At 29.0% G+C, this 21,763-nt stretch overlaps 2 protein-coding genes across 3 annotated transcripts in view; both read left to right on the top strand.

The window, feature by feature from the left end:
• LOC118067077 (metabotropic glutamate receptor 3-like) overlaps window positions 1–21,763 on the top strand; it is a 162,191-nt gene that overhangs the window by 134,569 nt on the left and 5,859 nt on the right. For both annotated transcript variants that reach the window (XM_035083624.1, XM_035083623.1), the window contains 4 exons: window positions 9,155–9,377; window positions 9,482–9,604; window positions 9,944–10,276; window positions 12,477–12,959. In XM_035083624.1, the coding sequence (XP_034939515.1) occupies window positions 9,155–9,377; window positions 9,482–9,604; window positions 9,944–10,276; window positions 12,477–12,959 (1,162 nt within the window). The remainder of the gene's footprint in view (window positions 1–9,154; window positions 9,378–9,481; window positions 9,605–9,943; window positions 10,277–12,476; window positions 12,960–21,763) is intronic.
• On the top strand, window positions 19,544–20,718 carry LOC118067079 (uncharacterized). The gene is made up of 3 exons (XM_035083626.1): window positions 19,544–19,658; window positions 19,962–20,373; window positions 20,449–20,718. The coding sequence occupies exons 2-3, from the start codon at window positions 20,079–20,081 to the stop codon at window positions 20,526–20,528; spliced, it is 375 nt and encodes a 124-aa protein (XP_034939517.1). The 5' UTR covers window positions 19,544–19,658; window positions 19,962–20,078; the 3' UTR covers window positions 20,529–20,718.

Below are 21,763 nucleotides of genomic sequence, written 5' to 3'. Positions count from 1 at the left end.
CGTTTCAGCTTAATAAAAAAACGAGTTTTATCGGATGGGCTTATACTACTGTACTGTAGTTATTCACTTTGATAAAACTCATTCAAGAGTCTTAGCTATATGTAGCTTAACTCCATTACTTAAAAAAAATTGAGATAAAAGATCATTCAGGAAAATTGTCGTTATTTAAAACACTGCAAATTCGAGAAAATTTAAGGATTTAGTAATAAAACACTTAATGTGTTTAGTTTTCAAATATTTGGATTAGCAGTAATATTTATTGAGTTCAGCGTAGTTTAATATTAACTGGAAAAGATTAGTTTTCTTCATCGATACTCGAGCGTGATTTCTGAAGACCACTTACGGTTTCTACATAATTATGATAAATAATTTTTTTAAATAAAAGTTCTTGAATTAATAGTAGTATGGCATCAAATATTTTCGTATGGATGGATATAATCACTTTTTTTTAAACAAAAAAATGACAATAAGGAGAAAATGAGATTTTGTTTATTCAATCTATGTCAGCAGAATAACTGACTAAGTTGATATAGAAACTTGGTTTCCAAAATTCTCTTCAGAGAATAAAATTTTTTTGACTGCATTTACGAATAGCTATATGCACAATAAAGAACCTGACAGTGATATTTGACAAAATTGAAAGAGAAAACATTTCTAGTTTTCATGAAAATGAGAGAAAAAGTTGCTGAACCGATTCAGTTTAATCTATGAAAATAAAATTAGAATAACTGTCTGCGATTTTGAAAAAACTGCCTCAAACTAAGCTCAGAGAATTATTCACCCACTCTTAAAACGTAAATGACAGCTTTAGAATATTTCTCTGTCCGTCTGTTTGTCGGGGGTTAAACTAGAAACAGCTGAACCGATTCCGATGAAACTTCACAGACATGAAGAGAAAAATTTTAGGAGTAAAATAGGCTACTTTTCTATCATTAATTACTTATAACAATGATTATTCTTAAAATCATTATAAAAAACTTGACAGATAAAAAAAAATGTATGTAATTAACCATACAAGAGTATCATTCTAGAAAAATCTAAAAATTTGATGAGGCTTTCAAACATCCCGTAAGTTGTCTAAACTTTCTAAGAAAGACAATAAAATTCGTAAAAATTCCACAGCAGTTTCGAGGTTTCAAGAAAATCCGAAAAATATTTTTATTCCAGAACCTTATAAAAAATTTTAGACGTTTCCAGAAAATTCACGAAAATATTACAACTTTCTCAAATTCCTCAGATAATGTAAAAAAACTTTTTGAAATTCCAGAACATTATCAAAACTTTTTAAAATTCAGGAAATTTTTTAAACCTTGTGGATGATTTATTGGTTATTCATTTTGAAGAAGTTACTAACGATGTAATATGAATGGAAACAAACTCTTTTTGATCAGAACAATTTAATTTGTTATAAACATTTGAAAGTAAGGTCTAACGATAAAATTCAGATTTTTGTTATAACATATTGTTGAAATATTTGTCAAATATCATCAAAAATTATTCTATTAAAAGTATGATGAGTGGTCTAAGGATGTTGGTAGTTAAGAAAAAAACCCAAGTAAAGGATAATAAAAATCCTAGGGAAAATCCCAATATCCCAATAACATCATAAGAAAACTCTTGGATGATTACCTTCCTACAGTCCTAATTGAAATAAAGACATTCATCAATTGAAACATCAACATTTAAAATATTTTTTAGCAATCTATTTTCCAACACATATCGTACAGTTAGCAACAATATTTTTGTATATACAGTCAAACTCCTATAATGTTTACGCCTCGGGCCAATTTTTCTAAGAATAAAAATTACGGGATCCTGTGTTAACATATAGACTATACTATAGCATATTGACACTTAATATACTGTGACGTTATTTTTGGGATAACGTCCCATTGACACCTTAAAGAATAATTTAATGAATATTGGAAGCTAATCGTAGCCCATGTGGGTTGCTCTAGCTATTGTTCACGTTATATTTTATTATTTTGAGTCCTCAGGGGCTATTTAACCGATGGTTACAGTGATGGTTCACGTTTGGTTTATGAACTATTTTAATCAAATGAATTGTAGTTATTTATGTTATTACTTGTTTTGAAATTTTAATGTAAAGAGAGGTAGCAAGGTTGGAAGATTATGTATTTAATTTTGGTAGTAGAAAAAGACTCAATAGGATAAGGAGGAGCTAGTAGAGGAGAAGTAAGAAATATTTGAGGAGCTGTGAAACCATTAAGTGGAGAAGTGGATCGCTAACGTGGAGTAGAGGGCCAAACGAAACGTGCCACCCGTTAGTTGGTCCATGCTAGAAGACGTTCTAGCCCTGTGAGTGATCATCACTGGATCAGGCCCAGTAATATGGCACTCCAATGGAAGAGATGGAGGTGTGGAAGGTGCATTTTGGAGATGTTGTGGAGCAATTAGATTTAAGTTGAAGAATTAGTTATAAGCTTGCAGGCCTTGTGGGGGAAGCCTGATCATCTTTACCTCCAAGGAAGCACCTAGGTTAAGACGCCCTTCCACAATAAAATCTAGGAGAGATCACGTGATGGAAACTACTAATGGGGACACAATTCCGCAAATCACAAAGTACTTATGCGATTGGAGTGGGGATAAAGAATGCAGAGAGTACAATTTTGGAGTTTGATAAGAGAGAAGTAGTTTAGAGCTTGAAGAGAAGAGAGTTCGTTTTTGGAGATTGACGAGAGCAGTTCGATTCTGGTAATCGAAGGAAGCAGTTAGAAATTGGAGTTCGAAGATTGAAGATGGCGAGGGTTATTGGAGGTTGAAGACGAGAACAGGCCCAGGAGGAAGAAACAATCAAGTAGAGTTATGGCAGACTACAGGGAGGTCCCTGATGCATAGAGGAGGTTCCAGAATATCCAGGAACGTGTCGAGACCAGTTTACGACACCTAAGTATCCTCTGCAGCTCCTGTAAGTCGTATTGAGTCTGATATTTGGTAATTTTTGGTAGTTTTGTTACAGTTTAGAAGTAGAATAATGAAATGTAGGGAATCTTCCACCCTTGGCTTGCTTTCGTGATTTAGTCAGTTAATAAATTCAGTTTAGAGTGTTATTGTTTAAATTATGAGAGATATTGATGATTTTGCTTCGGGTTTTAGAGTCATTTATAAGATAAAAATTAATGCATTTGAGACTAGAGTCGTTAGATTACGGTTAATTAATGTTTAAACGTCAGAAACGATAGGTGATCATTTGAAACTTGTTCCAGAATTCGAGTCACAGTTATTTGTTTGTAAACTATTTTTCTTTATTGATGATGCAGAATCGTTACAGAATGATTTATGATTTTTGTTAATGGAATAATGAATAAAAAAATTGATTTTGTTTTAATAAATTAAGCATTAATGGATAATTGGTATTTGAGTAATTGGTAAAAAAGAACCTTCAACTCCAGTTTGTTTATTTAACAATTTTGAATACTTGTGTCCCGAGTAGAATTTATTTTTGGGAAAGAGTTCGCATCCAATTTAAATTTCCTAAATTCAAGTTAGGCGCCAAATGGGATACCACATTAGGCCCACATTGGGAATGTAACGCTTGTCCCTATTAGGACCAAGTGAGGAAAGCCTAATTAAGGCAAGTTAAATATAAAAACTAAGTTTTGTTTGATTATCTCATTTTTTATGATTTTATATTGTTAAAATACTAATTATTAAACGTATTATAATTAAATTTCCGCGAAAATACAGATGCTGAAATTTGTTCCTTGGGGGATTCGAACCTACGATCGCTAGCTTGCTCGCATCTGAGACCAGTGCCTTTACCCGCTCGGCTATTCATTTAATTAAAAAATTATTACTATTATATTAATATGAACGAATCCGCATGTATAATCTTTTAAAAGATTTATGTAAATCATTATTTATTTTAAATCTCCATAATAAATAATGTTAATGGTTTAAATATTTTCATGCGTTTAAATTATTTATTTTTTCTGAAACTACAATATATTTCCAGTCAACATAATTCAGTTAAGGTTTAATAAAAACAATTAACTATTGTTTAAAGAAAAAACAATATCTGAAAATATATTTATTACTACAATACTTTGTTATGGGAATCTAAAGAAAATACTTAATTTAATAAAAAATTTTTATATTATTACAAATTCATTTTAAATTCATCCTCACAAAGTTTTTATTTGTTCTTTAAACATTTTAATGAGGATAATGTAATGTGTGCCTAATTTAGATGTAATTTTTGTTAGCCTAATGCGGACCTGATAAACATTTCCTAATAAATGACGAACTAAGACATCGTTTCAGTTAAGTTTATAAGGTTGTAATTGGGAAGTTATTGGGTAGTGCGAAATTGGGCAAATTTTACTTCATCCTAAAAACAAATTGATCAGGCATAGGTTGGGAATGCCTAATTTACGCTAACCCATTCAATTCCCAATAAGGGCCCAATAGGTATTTAGGCATGCCTAAAATAAATTCTACTCGGGGTGGGGTTCAACCGAGAATTATTGCCGGCCCTGACCCTCTCTCCACAACCCACATAACTGAGCTCCAGGAGATCCCCTGTCAGGACCTCTTTACCAGCAGCATCTTAATTAAGTTTAGTTTAAGATTTCGTAATTAGTTTTAAGATTTTTGAGAATTGTGAGAGTTTGGTTGGATTTTGATTTAAGATTAGTTGTAAGTTTTGGTCTAGGTTTAAGTTTTTTTCTTTGGATCTAGATGTAAGTTTTGCCAGTTTAGTTATTCTGGCGACAAAAATAACTTGGCGCCCGTCGTTTATAATGTTTATAAGCGAACCAGGGATGTTAGCTGATGAATTAGTGTCCTGGAGGAAGGTGAATACTGAGTACACCTACCCCAGTGAAAAAGTATCGTCACAATACATAAAGTAAAAATTACGGGGCTAAAAATTATAGGAGTTCGACTGTAGTCAAAATTGGACTGTAGAACACGTAATGCGTTTGTAATAATTGTACACAGACAAAAAATTTGTGTTAAAATTAACACATTTTTCATGTCCAAAACGGTCCACTCAATTTTTTGTGTCGTTGTAACACAAAGTATATGTGTTAAGTTTTTACATAAGATTTGAGTCAATGATTTGACACACAAAAGGACTAATTTAACATAAATTTTGTGTTAATTCGACACAAAAAATTGGTTATAATTTTACACAATGATGTGTAAAATCAACTGATTTAGAATGTAGAAGTTTACTCAATGAATGTGTTAATTATTAAAAGTAATTTGAATAAATAAAAAATAATTTTGTTGGATTTCATGTATATTGAACACCAATTTCACGTATACACCGTTTAAAGATTGCGGGGAGCGCTGATTGTGACCTACACAAATGAAGAAGATTCTATTGAGAAGATTCAAACCTACGACCACTTAAAACTTACGCACGCAACGAAACCGACATGTCAGTATACTAAAAATGATTAAAATTTTCATGTATATAAATTTATCGCAGCTAGGTTATTCTAATACTGTTTATGAGATGATATGAGAAACTGTTTCACACCGCAAATAAAATTTTATTGTAATTCTAGTAGCATTTTCTTTAATAATTTTACTTAATTAGCCAAGTAGTAAAGCCCTGATTATTTTCCTCAGTGTAGCATAATTTAACATACCAAATCAATTAATTTTACATATCATTGTTCTGAATATGTACACTATATAATAGTTATATTAAAATACACTTCTTTTATGTTGGTGTTTTTTTATTTATTTACTATTGTTATAATTATTCGTATTAATAATATATTCGATACACATTGGAAATTAATTTTAATGTATAACACAATTTTTGTGTTGAAAATACACAAAAAAATGTACTTCTTTCATTTATTTTTCGTTAGACGAAGATTGCGTTACTATTGTGTTGTTCATAACTTGTTGACATTTTTATTGTGTTGAATCAAAATTTGTGTCAATACATTCATTTAACACAAAAATTTTAACTACAACTTTTTTTTTACACAGAACACAAAATTTTTTACTGTGTCTCAATTATAAATAATAAAAAATGAAATCCACTAATCGGAATCGAATATTTTTCGTTATAAATCAGTCAATTAGTTCAAACCTACTTTTAAATATTAACAAATTCAATTATTCTGAATAAATAATATTCTACTGTTTATACCAGTTGATTAGTAACTACGCGGATGAAGTCGTGAGTACACGGAGAAAAAATTCCAATAGAAAATATTAGAAACTCCAAAAAAAAATTACCGTGCGGCACGGTAAACTGGACGCAAGATGTCACTCTTATATAATCTATTGGTCAGCAATAGAAAAATTATTGTGCTGGCACGGTAAATTTTACTAACCTGACCTCTAATTTTTATTTAATTTGAATATAAAAATTATTTTGCAAACAATAAATTTTATTAACATTATTTACAAATTTTCTTTTATATTTCAGCTTTTATTTTATAATAACAATAGTAATATTTATTCAAATTATCATACTAAAATAATAATGGTAAAGTATGACCGCTTTTACGACGCACGTGTACAAACGTGGACAAGCATGCGTTGAACTATTGTCATCACAAAATTGTATGATGATTTTTAAAAATTTTTTCAAGTTTTCTGTAATATATCTATCAATTCTATAGATATTGTAAATTAAACAATTGAATTAGATTCGCCAATCAATTTCGAGAAAAAAGTCTCGACTCACGGAACTTTCTGCCGATTATTAATAATTTAATTTTAATTGTAAAATATAGACCTTCAATCGCCTGTGTGCTTGGAGTGAGAGAGAAAATAAAATTTCACGTTCTGCAATAGAAAAATTTTGCTTTAAAATTCTCTCAATTATTCGTTGTCCAAAAAATTACCGTGCTGAACAATGAAAATTATTAGCTAGTCTACAATTTTTCTAGTGAAACTTATAATTTTTCATTTAAATCTTTATAAAAATCATCAAACTGACAAAACGCGTCTAGTTTATAGTGCTTGACTATAATTTTTATTTTGCATTTTACTCCGTGTATAAGCTACTATTTTATAAATTTGTACCGATCAATACAAATTCATGATGTGTATGGCTTATTATTAGATTTATTACTGTTGAAAATAAAAAAAATAGGTCGGAGCACACTTTGTCTGTGCTAACACGACGGATTTCATAATTGTTATAAACAATTCATAATTGTTGAAAATCATATTTGGTTGTGAACAAGAATGATTTGTCAATGTCGACTTGATTTTCAACTTCCCAGTGGGAAGTTATAGTAATGGGTCCGATTTGGCGAATCGCTAATTTTGACATATCTCCACGTTTTAAGGTCCCCAGAGTTGAATACGAATTCTTCTAACGCGTAATTTTTTCTTTTGCTAAAAAAAAGTTACCAACCGTACGACATGAATGGAAACTCATTCTTTTTGTTTATAACAATTAAATCTGTTATAAACAATGAAAATAGAGATCTATGCAACATATTTGAATTCTTTTAACGCGTAATTTTTTCTTTTGCTAAAAAAAAGTTACTAATCGTATGCCATAAATGAAAACATACTTTTTTCGTGTATAACAATGAAATTCGTTGAAAATAATGAAAAAAACGATCTATGAGGTATATTCGAATTCTTCTAACGCACAATTTTTTCTTTTACTGAAATAAAGTAACTAACCATATCAAATGAATAAAAACACACTCATTTCGTTTATAACAATTCCATTTGTTATAAAAAATGGAAACGGGTTCTATTCAAATTGTTTTTTTATTTTTTCCACTGGGAAGTTGGTCGTGTGGACCTTTCGGGTCGCACCCAGACCACTGCAGAGCACTGATATTTAAATTACGTTGTTATTCTTTCGTTTGAAAGTATTTTAAATAGTGAATCATTCCATTTATTATTATTAGTTATATTATTATAAAAAAAACGGCTGAACTGAATTTGTTCAAATTTCATTCAGATCTTCTTTATAATAATATCTTTCGAATTAATTCTGGTTGAAGTCGATATCTCAATCCGTTCTTGAAATATCAAAAACGAAAAAAATTCTAATCTCCATACAGACATATGTACATGCAGAGAAATGTATAGTGAAAATTACTATAAATTTTATGGTGATTTAGTATCACTGCAGTATGAGAGTAAAAATTACTCTGCAGTTTAGTAATTTTTACAATTTGTATAGTAATTTTTACCCTCACACTGCAGTGTCACCAAATTACCATAAAATTCATAGTAATTTTTAATATACATTTCTCCGTGTGTACGTAATCAGTCAGTATGCTACCAAATATCTTGAAACGTAGAGATATGATGAAAATTCAAATTTCACCAATAGACCCATTTACAATACTTTCTAATGGGAAGTTAATAAGAATGGTATCTCTGACGATTTTTTGCTCTGAAAATTATCATATGTTAAAGTAATGTTAATTGTTCTGATTCTACGTCTGATTTTATTTAAATTAATGGATAAAAAGTAATACAACTAAACTATCAACAGTTCAATAGACTCATAAAATTTCTTAAGATTGTATAACATTAATGATATCTCCAAAATGTATTAATACATATCAATTGTATCACAATACACATTCATGACAATCAATTGAAGTGTAGTTTTTGGAGCCATGATTCAAAAATTTAAAAATTGATATGTCTTAGAAGTACTTTTTCAAGTATACAGAAAAAATACTGTAAAAATTGTATATTGTTAAAATTATTTTAAATTATATTGCGAAGCATAAAAAATTTTTCATCCAACTTATGCTACTATATTATTTTAAGTATCACTGAAAAATCCATTTTACATTATAACAATAACTATCTATCTGAAAAGAAAAAAATTTTGAACTACTACGTTAGAACTGTAAAGTTGTTTCGTTCTTTCATTTTCATAAATTGTATTTTTCAGATCAGTAAAAATAAATGTTCAATTATCAACTTTTATGATCAGAATAATAAAGTTCATTGAAATGCAATTCTGAAACATCTTTACGATTCAAGTGCAGTATTTTCTCTTGCAGTTTTTTCTTCAATTTTAATAAACATTAATATTTTGTGTTATCGAATATATAAAACAAGATAAGCATGTGAAAAAATAAGTGTTCCTGTTTTTATCCTGGGTGAATATAATCATATTTTACCTGAAAAATGCATTCCTTATGACAGATTTTTTTTATGTGTTTATTAGGAGGAAACTTGTGAAGATCCTTCGATGAAAATTAATTTCCGAATGGGATACAAACAACAAAAATTTCTCCATTTTGTACGAGATGCGGTTTATGCGGTTGCAAATACTCTTCACAATCTACAGGTTGAAGTATGCGGGAAGAATTTCGTTGGCATTTGTAAGAGAATGAGGCATATCGATGGTGAGATACTCTTAAAGTATTTGAATACTGTCACGTTCAAAGGTAAGTGTTACTGATAAAACTAGAGTACATTGAGAGAAGATTTTGAACATACTATGAAAAGTATTAGATACTCGAAAATACTAAATACATTGTTGAACTTACAGATGAAGCAGGTAATCTATTTAGATTTGTTAACAATGTTGATGGTCCTCCGCGTTATTCAATTTTGAACTTTCAACGAGATGAAAATGGATCGTATCAGTGGCACGTAGTGGGAAACTACACACGTAAATACATTTATTTATTAACAATTAACATCTAACTACATTTAATTTAGTAATACGAATTACGAAATTAAATTTTCATTGAAACAGTTTCAATGAATAATTAATAATTTTATCTCAGTGAAAATATTTTCTGTTTTTCTTTAGCACTACGATGTTTAAATCCAATATATTTAATTGAATCTAGACTGAAAACATCTTATTTAATCAATATTATTTAATGTCTTGAAAATATTTTTAGAGATATCGAAATTACATTTGGGTCAATTTATTTAGCTTTATTTCAACTATATATGTCAATCAATCAATTTCATTTTTTTCTGATTGATTTCTCTATTTTAGAAAATAATCAAAAGAATCCTGTCTTGTACATAGATCGGGCAAGAATGAAATATCGTAGTGAAAATAAATCAAACCCGAAATTTTTCCCCAACTCAACTTGTGCTCAACTCTGTCAGCCAAATCAAATTAAAATTGAAGAAAAGCAAGATGCTTGTTGTTGGAGATGTCGAAATTGTGGATTGTATCAGTATAAAGTAAATGAACACAGATGTGAAGATTGCGAAAGTGGCACAAAACCATCGTCTGATGGAAAGTACTGCATCCACATTGAAGAAGAGTTTATTGACTACACAAGCCCGTGGGCTATTGGCGCAATGGCAGTAGCGAGCTGTGGTAAGTTATATACGAATAAGTAATAAACCAAGCAGCATATTAATTACAGAAAATAGTTCTCATTTTCACAAATCAATATTTTTAATCAACGGTGTAATTATTGGATACAATTCTAAAGTCAAATTGTTTGAATTAGTTTGCATTAGTTTATGTTCATTTTCACAACAAACTCTATCACATTCAAATTAGAGATTTTATCAAACTTTTTCTAATTTTAAATAAATATGTTTATTAGTAAAATAAATTAGGGGAAGGGAGAGTAAAGTGGAACGTTTGAGAAAATTTACAAATTTATTGAGATTAACTCAAAATTACATATTGCGTTTTATGCTTCTTAATTCTTCAATCCGATGATGCATCAAAAATTTTAACATTCATTAATACATTGATTAATTTTTTGATGGACGTATTTTCATCGTATTCTATAAAGAATACGGATAAAATATTTTATTCCTCCTTCCTCTATTGATTAATTAATAAACCTATTTACCAGTTAGTGTTTGTTAATATAGTGAAAAGCACTAACTATTACATGTTATTTCATTAGAAAAAGAATTACATTGATACATCTATGACAGTAGATAAGTGAGGCAATTTCTGGGTATTTGCCGGAAGTCCTCCATGTGTTGGGTACTCGCAAGGATCACTCAAGCATTGAAAATAGATGTGACAAGTGTGATAATCAAAAAATCAGCAGTAGCGTTAATGACTTAATTATGATATTGATAAAATGGACATTCTTTTAGTGGTTCAAATAACTTTACTCTATCTGTACCATATTCTATCTCTTGTAGATCAAAGGTAATCATCTATTCCGGCTCGAATTTTTTGATGGTATTTTTTGTTGATTGTTAATAGCTAAATCAACATCAGACTGACTACAAACTTATGTAGAAATGAATGACAATGTGATTCAGAAAAGAAGCAGACGGTCGTAAGTTTGATGTTAGGACTGACTACGAGGGCACTGTAAATTTAAGAGTGTTTTTTAACATCCCTAAGGTGTGGAAAAATGTCGTAGTCACTTTTAACGGGTTTCAAAGTGTATTTGAAACGACATAGAAATTTATTGGAGATTGAGTCTACGAGATCTATTTAAGACAAGTATCAAATACAAACAAGATGCAGAATCATATTATATTCAACAGATCTTATTCACACTCACGGAAGAAGAAAAAATTCATATGCGGCTCCACCAATCCATCTAGCTTGTCTCTTTTTAAACTTTCGTGCAATCCAACTAGCGCGTCCTATCACACTCCTCCGTTTCTATATTTAGCACTGGAATACCCTCAACGAGTATCTAACACATGGAAGACCCCAGCAAATATCCAGAATCCGTCTTACTAATCTCCTTATGATTTTAATCGAAGTACTTGGAGAGTCTTGGGATGGATTTTATGGACACTTAAAAGAGGTTTTATAAATTTATTTGTTATTCAAGTCACTTACGTAACTTTATTATTTTTAATTACTTTCATTTGATAAAAAACATTTCCAATTTAATTTAAGTGCCTTGAAAGTATCTACTATGCATTTATCTGTAAATATTGATAAAGCTATCTTGCATCCAGAAAGTTTCATAGTGTTATCGTTTAGTCACCCCTACAACTGGATCATCATTCTATATGGCAATCATTGCTGGTCGAGGCGGAGAAATGACCAGATGATAACACTCGTCAAGAACAGTTTATAAAAGGGCAAAAAAAGGTCTTATTTTTGGCGAATTACAACATAATTGAAATAGGGTGGTTAAACCAATAGTTGGACAGAACCTAAAAAATGTACAAATTATCAAACTGATTGCAACATATTGAAACGAAAATAAAAAAGAATATCTTATATTCACTGAAGTAAGAGCTAATAAGCTTAAAAAATATTCAATTCTTTTAGCAAAAATTAGTTTTTTTTGCATGATGGTTCTTGTCCATCTTTTGACTTCAACTTTCTTTCGTTGCAATGTTTGCTTTTTTCTAAACAGACTATTACAATTATTTATTGATGTATATTAATTTGAATTAAAACCACAGATGAAAATTTGATAATTCATTAATTAAAAGTAGACTCATTTACCATTGATTGAGTGAATACCTCTAAAACCATTTTTTACAATTACGAAATTTAATTTTTTCTCATCCAATTAATCAACACTGAATATTTTTCACTTCATCGAATTCTAAAGTAATCTCTTGTTCAATAGGAATCCTAGCAACTATTTTCGTGCTCTCTGTCTTCTGGATTTATGGTGACACTCCAGTGATCAAAGCGTCTGGCCGAGAATTATCATCCATTTTACTCCTCGGAACTTTAGTATCGTTTTTAATGACATTTGCTATCGTAGCAGAGCCAACCATTAAGACATGTGCAATAACTCGTTTTGGCATAGGACTGTGTTATACTTTATGCTATTCTGCCTTAGTTACTAAAACTAACAGAATTCATAGAATATTTAACACCAAGTGCTACAGTCCTCATAAACCAAAATATACGAGCCCTCAATCTCAGATAATCATAATTGGAATTCTTACTTTGGTAGAAGTTTTAATCAATGGTATTTGGTTACTAAAAGTACCAGCTTCTATTGCTCATCTGTACCCTTCAAGAGATTTACGATTGAAAATTTGCCACGGTTTAGATGATAGATCCTACATGATAGGATTAATTTATCCATTCATTCTAATAGGTAAGTTGTATAAATATATTTTCAATCAATACGTCATTGAAAAGCTTTGCATTCATTACACATCACTAATATTTACATGGAAATTAATCATCTATTCATTAAATGTGGGTTTCAAGTTTGAATTAAAATACTACTTTATCCTGCATGCAACGTGAACTATTTTTTATGACTTTAAATGGACAATACACAGAAATAAATATCTATCGTACTATACACAGTTAAATACTGTTAAAAAAATTCAATTCAATTCGAAATGATAAAGAATCGTTAATTTATCTATGATTGAAAAAAATTATTAGCAATTAAACATGATTAACAACAGTTCAATATTTCTGAAAGAAATTATTATTATTTATAAAAAGCTGTAAAGAAGTGTGACCTGAAATATTTATACTTGCATCTCCTGAATATTAGTTTTAAAAATTTATATTAGAGAATTTAACAGAGCTTCATCATATCGATTTTGTATTTGACACAATACGTCATTTAAAATAATTTAACATTTCAATAGTAAATTAGATAAAATCATCATCAGTGGCAACAATTTCTGAATACATTTTTCATGAAATTGAATAAGCATCATGTCAAATAAAAATTTATCAAATATTCTACATTCAGTCAAGTCTGAATGTTGAACACCTTTTATTATTATATTTGATTAAGTTCTATTATTTATCACCATCATTCTTGTTTTGTTTTCAGTGCTTATATAGAATGAAACCGCTTTTAATCTCATTTTTTTTCTTATCTTGAAAATTAAACTCATTTAGAGAGCAAATTTTTTTAAATCGTGATTGTCTAGATTTATTGATGATACTTTAAAGAAATAATAGCGATAAACATTGCCTTTCCGCAAATGTTATGAAATTGGAAAATTTATGTAATTGTAAATTAAAGTGTGTTGAAAATGAATACACATAAACGTGTTTAATGTTAAGTACCATAAACAAACTATAGAAGTCTTGTAGTTGTTTTGTACAATTTCTAAGTGTATTAAAATTTGTATCAAGTCTACAAATAGAAATTTGTAACTTCACAGTGGGGTGTTATTATAAAGGGTCTGGTTTTGCAAGTCCCGAATTTTGACATATTTGATTCTGGGGACTTTGAAATGTGGAGATATATAAGAGTCGAATACAACAGTTTTTAAGTGGATATATATGTGTACACGTACGTATGTACGTTCGGGATTATTTTTCGTCTCGATCATCTCCGACCAATTGCATTCGCAATTACTCAACTTAAAACTGATTAGGTTTTTGGCAAAATCAGTCTAGCCATTGTTTTGTGAAGAATCAATAAACTAAAAAAGGTTAATTAGCTGCATTTTGCAATTTATGTAAAACTTTCACGCTTCATCTTTTAATAATAATTAATATCATTATAATTATAATAATGTTTCGATTCAATTGAATCATAAATTTGATTCGTGAAGTTAATCAATTAAAGATTTACTGCATGATATTTTCCTTATTTTTTATTGCTTCATGAATCCTATAGATCGTTTTAAAAGACTACGTGGTGGAAAGAGAACAATTTTTTACTACTTAAAGAAAGTTCAGCTATAAAAATGGGACACATTGTGAAAGGGAAATCGCATATGTGACATATATCAAAAGCATTGTGATATTTTACCTAGAGTGTAGTTCTTTTATAGAGACGTATTTAGTCTTTTTGAATTCATGAAATCATTCTATTGTACTTTAAACAAATGAAGTAATCGCAAACAATAAAATGCGTTTATTTATTAAATTATAAATAAAAATGAAAGTCAAGAAAGAATCGTTTTATTTCAATTGTGAATCCACGAAACAATTTTTTTATTAAAATGCGAATTTTCTGTTCCTGATTTTCTTAAAGAAATATTAGAAATGAAAGTTATCTTTTATTACAAAGTCTGAATCCGCAACAGATGTTCGTCACCTAAACTGTTTACGATTCAATGCTGGTACGTCACATGTTTTCAATTTAGTTTAATAATTTTTTTTCTTTTTTAATCTCTTATTCAATTTTATTAAATAATATTGTAAATTATTTAATGATAGTAAAAAATTCAAATAATAATAATAAAAAAATAATTCATTCTTTTGAAGAAGAGAAATCTGAAAGTCTCGATATCAGTATTGAGAAATCAAGAATTAAATTATTTTTTTATGTAATCTTTTAATCAAAGTAGATTGTTTCAATTTCAGGTATGACTCGGCCTCTATACTATTGGAAAATGTCTTAATTGATAGTAGTTAGGATTATTTTCTTTCAACTAACTTATTGAGGTTTTTGGATTAAGTAATTCTTGCCCACTTATCTGTGAAATTTTTTTTACTGAACTTATGAATTAATATAATAAAAAAAACAACATTATAAAAATGATTTCAACAGTAAGATGCACTGCACATTACCTAAGTACATTTTTAAACAATAAAATTTTTATTATTCATATAATTTGAAAAGGTCTAATTTTAAAATTCATTACGTATTTAAATTTCGGAAGAATAATTTTCACAGTTATAGGTGGCGTGACGATACATAATGGCGATAATTTTTATTGAAACACTAATTAATCCACCAAACTTTAATAATTTTTTTTTTGCGAAAACTGGACTGGTATCCCCCTCTCGACTTTCAAAATTACGGTCGGCCGCACGGTTAAAAAAAAAATAATAACCCTGCAAGTACAGCGTATGCAATTACAGTGTACCTTTGCTCTCATTTTCACTAGTGGCTCAAATAATACGTTGGATACATTTTTTTTTTTGGGGACTGTCCCCAAACTATACAAATATCCTCAAATAATACCTTGTACTTAAGAAATGTCCCCAAATGACATTCTGATTAGATTTATTATACTATATTATATATATATATTATGAAAGTTACATTGATGCACCATTGATAAATTCCACATTACAATCGGATACTATAAGCAATTTAATAGATAAATCTTTACGTTCTTATGTGATTAACGAGAATCAAAATAATGTGGTGAATAGTGAACATATTGTTACAAATTATTCTTTAACACTAGCTGAATCATCATTCAACGTTGATGTAAAAAGGATTAATATTGGGACTGCATTTCAAAACAGTATTAGTTCTCATTTAAAACCATGTCTATGGTTTCGATGAAAATAAATTTGTTGTACCAATCTACTTAAGTCAAAATTATAAAAAAAGTATGAAACGCTCTTGCATTTGTCTGTTAGCATCACAAAATGAAATAGAGATGATCAATGGAGCACCGATTTCTGTATATCATTATTCTTCTATAACTAATTATCTCACTTAGTAAGCAATGGAATATATGGTAATTGTAATCAAGTTGTCATATGTGATCGTTGTTTAAATCATTTTTCTAGTCAGCGATTGTTCGATAATCATTTGGAGGATTGTATAGCTATAAATAAATGTAGAATTTCATTTTCAAAAAATGATTGTATACAATTTACTAACCATCTTAATAAACAACAAGTACCTTCTGTTGTCTATGCCAATTTAAAATGTTCTATTAAACCAACTGGAGAAGGTGAATCTAAATTAATACCTTGTAGCATAGCTTTTTATGTTCATTATTCTTACGATAATTCAAAATCGAATTTATATTTTAAATGTGATCAAGATTGTATAGATTACTTATCAAAAGAGTTACACAAATTGAGTGAAACATTCGCCGACATAATTAATAATTCTGTGCCAAATGGAACTTTAAATGATAAAGAAATATATTTTTTTTATACATCAAACATTTGCCTCATGTATGAAAAACTTCTAACTAATTCTCATTTAATCATAAAATCATTATCTTCATCATTCCCTGGACCTATAAGTGTTTTACCTATTGATAAAGAAAAATATATTTTATTTACAAAAACTGTTAAATGTGAGAAAAATATATCCTCTATAAATACAGGTTTCTAGAACTCAAAAGAAAATGATGTATTAATAAAATTATGATTCATTGATTCTTTTTTGTTCATAGAAAAAAGTCTTAGTAAATTATCATCATATCTACATAATAGTTTAAAAAGTCTAACAAAACCTTTTTTTCGTGTGAGCAGTTACTTAAATTGGTGGCACATAAAGGAGTATTTGCATATGAATATTTTGATAGTTGAAACACATTTAAAGAAACTCAATTACCTAACGAAAAATGGTTTTATTCTTATTCAAGTAATTCTGATATGCTAGAGGACAATTATAAATACGTAGAACAATTATGGTCTCATACGAAATTTAAGACATTAAAACAATGTCATTTTTTATATTTAAGAGCAGATGTACGTCTACTAGCTAATATTTTTGAGAACTTTAGAAAAGAGTGTCTTTTTACTTACGATCTTGATCCATTATATTATCACACAGCATCTGAGTTAGCATTTGATGCTATGCTTAAATGCACAGGTGTTAAGCTGGATTTACTCAAAGATCCTAAAATGTTATTATTCATTGAAAAAGGTATTCGAGAAGGAATAACTGAATGTCATAGTAGAATTACTGAAGCACACATTAAACCTATCTCTGATTTTAATTCTGAAAAAGAAAAATCCTACCTGATGCATTATAAAATAAAAAATCTCTACAAAGCTGCTATGTGTTCTTACTTACCATACAGTTGATTTGAGTGAGAAACAAAAAACATCAATGTCATGAATATTCCAGATGATTCGCTAATTGGATACATTTTTGAAGTGGATTTGGAATATCCTCAATCATTGCATTACCAAACTTTAATTCAAGTATTATTTATGATGAAAATCTAATTGCAGTAGAACTTGATAAAATGAATGTAGTGTTTAATAAACCAATTTACTTAGGGTTTTGTATATTAGATACTTTAAAAAATTATGTTTATGATTTCCATTACAACTGTATTTTAAAAAATTTCTCTTCAAATCAAGCGAAATTAATGTACGTAAATTCTGAACACCTCATTTATCATTCTACTGTACCAAATATACATGATTATGATTCTCAAATAATGTATAAATTGCATTATTAGTGTAGAAGAACAATCAAAAGTTTGATAAAAAAAAATTATGATAGATTTTATAAGTTTGTGAGCAAGATTGTTATATGCTGTATGAACAATATAATATTTAACTGTTGTAAAAAATGTCTTTTAATTATAAAAATATTATGAACAGAGAGTATAAATTTATTAATTGTTGTAAAACGAATGCTTATATGTTGTAATATTACGAATGTTTAAATGTTGTAAGCAAATTGTCAATTTTAAGACACCCCGAAGTGTGTATAAAAGAATTACAAGAGTTCTTTTATTCGTTTATGGTAATTAACATTGGACACATTCATGTGTGTTTATTCAACTATATATGATTTGAAAATACTTTGGATATAGTCTCGACTACGGGACACCTTCGAAAATAAATTATTTGTGCTGGGTTACACTTTAATAGTGAATAAATTTATTTAAGCCATATAAGGAACGGCGCAAAGCAAGGGGTGAGCCAAATATGACGAATACAGGCACGATTTGAAGCGAATTATATTGAGATGAGATAACTTAACTGGTAGAGTAATCAGTGCGTAACTGGAAGGTCCGGAATTGACTGCCGGTCTTGACAGAATATATTTTTTGCTAAAAATCGTCCTGGGCTAGTTGAAAAGTCATCTATATGTGTTCAAAATTGGCAAAAAGTGGAAGTCTTCAAAATTCTGTTGGAAGGGACTCTAAACTTGAATTTTTTTTTACGTGTTAACGTTGATTAGACACGGAAATCCCAATGATTTTTGACTATTTGCTATATCGTTTTAGCCCCTGAACCAGGGTAACGGTAAACAAAACTGACAGCATTGGACTGAAAATTATTCCTTTTGAATCTTTTTGAAACTTAGGTCATAAGTATTATTTATATATATATATATATATATATATATATATTTCTTTGTTATAATAAAGTTATAAATTGGTTATAATTATTTAATCTTGAGTATTATTATTGAACTTATCACACAAATCCACACATAAGGTGCAGTCAATATGGTTTAACAATTGAAAATACGTTCACGGAAAAAAGGGCACAGTAACAATTACAATTTTTGCTAGTAAAAAAATATTTTGTTAGCAATAATTGTAATACAAACGAAATTCATTGTAATTTTTACTATTTAAATAATAAGTTCTATAGTTTTCTAATAAAACAGGAACTTTTACAATTCGTCTAACATAAAGTACACGTTTGTACTGTAAAAATCCGATAGCAATGTACATTGCAACTATTTTATTGTAAAAATGCATTGATTACAATCGTAGAAAGTAAAAATTACAATTTTGTTAAAGTGTAGTTATTGCAGCACGAAATTGTAATTTTTACGGTATTGACTCGGATAATTTCATTATTTGTGAAGAAAATTTACGTATTAAAAATACAACTTATATATACATACAACTGTTCTTACGATGGCGCATGCTCGCTATTGCCGAGTGACGCGGTAAAGATTACAATTGAGTGATACACAATCGATATAGTTGCGAAAAATATTGGTAATTTTTACAATGCCAATTAATAAGGTTTATTGCGTTCAGATGTCGCAATGTGAAAATTACAGTTTCTTAAGGTAATATAGTATATCTGAAAACCGTTACAGTTTATTCCAAATACAGTTCGTGACTCGTTCCGCTCACACTTATAAATTAAAAAAACAAAGTTTATCGTGAATATATTAATAAAATTGTTGCAGGTAAGAGACATTATTTCTTTAATACGAATATATAACTCGTACTTTTAAAAACATATACATTACAATCTGTGATATCACAGGTTGTTGTTATTTATTAATCTATCAATTTTGATCCTACTTCACCCAGTCCATCTCAAAGTGTTGTTACTATTCCATCTTTACCTGATCCATCTCAAAGAACCATAGTTCCTGTTTCATCTTTACAGAAAGTGTGTATTTTTACTTCTGTTGTTTCCAGCATTTCATTTTTTGTACCCCTATGGAATTGAAAACAGTATTTTAAAATATGCAATTTATTTTCAGAATAATCCTAACTATCAAGGAGATCTTCGATCACCATCGGTTGAAATTCCACTACGTGAGTGGTTGAGCAAAAGTGTTCATGGTCAAGATATCCTTGTCCTCTATGATGCTTATCAAATGTTGGATGACTCCAAAAACAAATTAGTGGCACTAATTCTTCAACGTGGAACTGATGGACTTCTGGAACTACCAGAAATAAAACCTCATATTTATATGAAATTGGCTCAAGAAATTGTCAAGAGATTTCCAACAGAAGCAGAAGGTGTTTATTATGTTCCTCGGATACGAAACACAAAATTGCAAGATGGAATACCACCTCAAGGAAAATTAAGGCACCACTATACATATGTAAGACGCGTCCACGCCGCAAAACGAAAATTAATTACTCAGCAGATCAACGTCGAACAAACACGTAAATAAAATATTTACTCAGTTAAGCAGTGCTAAATATTAATGTTTTTTATGTATTAATTGGTGATTATTTCAGGTGTGATACCTGATTTAGACGATGCCAATGAAAAAATACAATTTTTATACAAGGGAATTCATATGCGTGCGGAGAAGTAGCTGTTATCATTATCAAGTCTACGAGGTAGTTGAAAATAATTATTCAACAAAATATTCTATAGTTAATTTCTCAGAGGTAGATAGTGTTGCGTCAATAACGCGATTACCAAATAATAAGGATTTTATTTGCAGAAGATAATTTTGATTATTACTGATGACTATTGTTAATAAATTTACATAATTGATTTTAGTTTTGCAATACTATTTTTTATACTACATTATTAAAAAACTATGATTTTTAATTTAAAATTATAAAATGTAATTTTATTAACTTCCCAGTGGGAAGTTATAGTAATGGGTCCGATTTTGCGAATCGCTAATTTTGACATATCTCCACGTTTTAAGGTCCCGCGAATCCAATACGACCGTTTTCCAGTGGACGTCTGTGTGTATGTATGTACATATGTGCGTATGTGCATATGTGCGTACGTACTTTCGGAATTATTTTTCGCCTCGATTATCTCGAGAACAAAAAATGATATCGATGTGGGACCAATTGCATTCGACGCGTAATTACGTAACTTAGAACTGAAAAAGTTTTCAGGAAAATCGGTAGAGCCATTTTTTTGGTAGAATCAAAAAACTGAAAAAAAAGGAAATTACTTGAATTTTGCAATTTATAAATTATACCATTTTTTAGACAAAATTCCAAAATTTATCAAAAAATATGAATATTAAATGATTAGAATACTTGTATGAAAATATGATGACAATATTTCATCGAAAAAACCAATTTTAAAAAACAAAATCAGCAATGAAAGAATTTTAAACTCGTGTCAGGATTGAGAAAACAGCATTCAAGACGCTAATAATCAATAATAATTGTTTAATAATATGGAATTGTGTCCATAACAATTGAATATTGTTACTAACAAATGATTATTGATCATGGTAATATTTAAATGAAAAGTTTTAAATTGTTATAAACATTAAAAATAGGTATCCATGCTATACATTTGAGTACTTTTAACGCATAATTTTTTCTTTTACTAAAAAAATATTTCCAACCATATGATATGAATAAGAACATACTTTTTTCGTGTATAACAATGAAATTTGTTGTAAATAATGAATAAAAGGATCTATGAGGTATATTTGAATTCTTCTAACGTATAATTTTTTCTTTTACTGAAATGACATAAGTAACCATATCAAATGAATAGAAACACACTCATTTCCTTTATAACAATTTCATTTGTTACAAAGAATGGAAACGGGTTCTACTCGGAGTATTT

This window comes from Chelonus insularis, unplaced genomic scaffold (genome assembly GCF_013357705.1).
Source record: "Chelonus insularis isolate UGA/USDA-ARS -01 unplaced genomic scaffold, ASM1335770v1 contig_35_pilon, whole genome shotgun sequence".
In the NCBI taxonomy this organism is placed as follows: domain Eukaryota; kingdom Metazoa; phylum Arthropoda; class Insecta; order Hymenoptera; family Braconidae; genus Chelonus; species Chelonus insularis.
The sequence above is the reverse complement of the archived record's forward strand: the minus strand, read 5'-3'. Positions and strand labels throughout refer to the sequence as shown.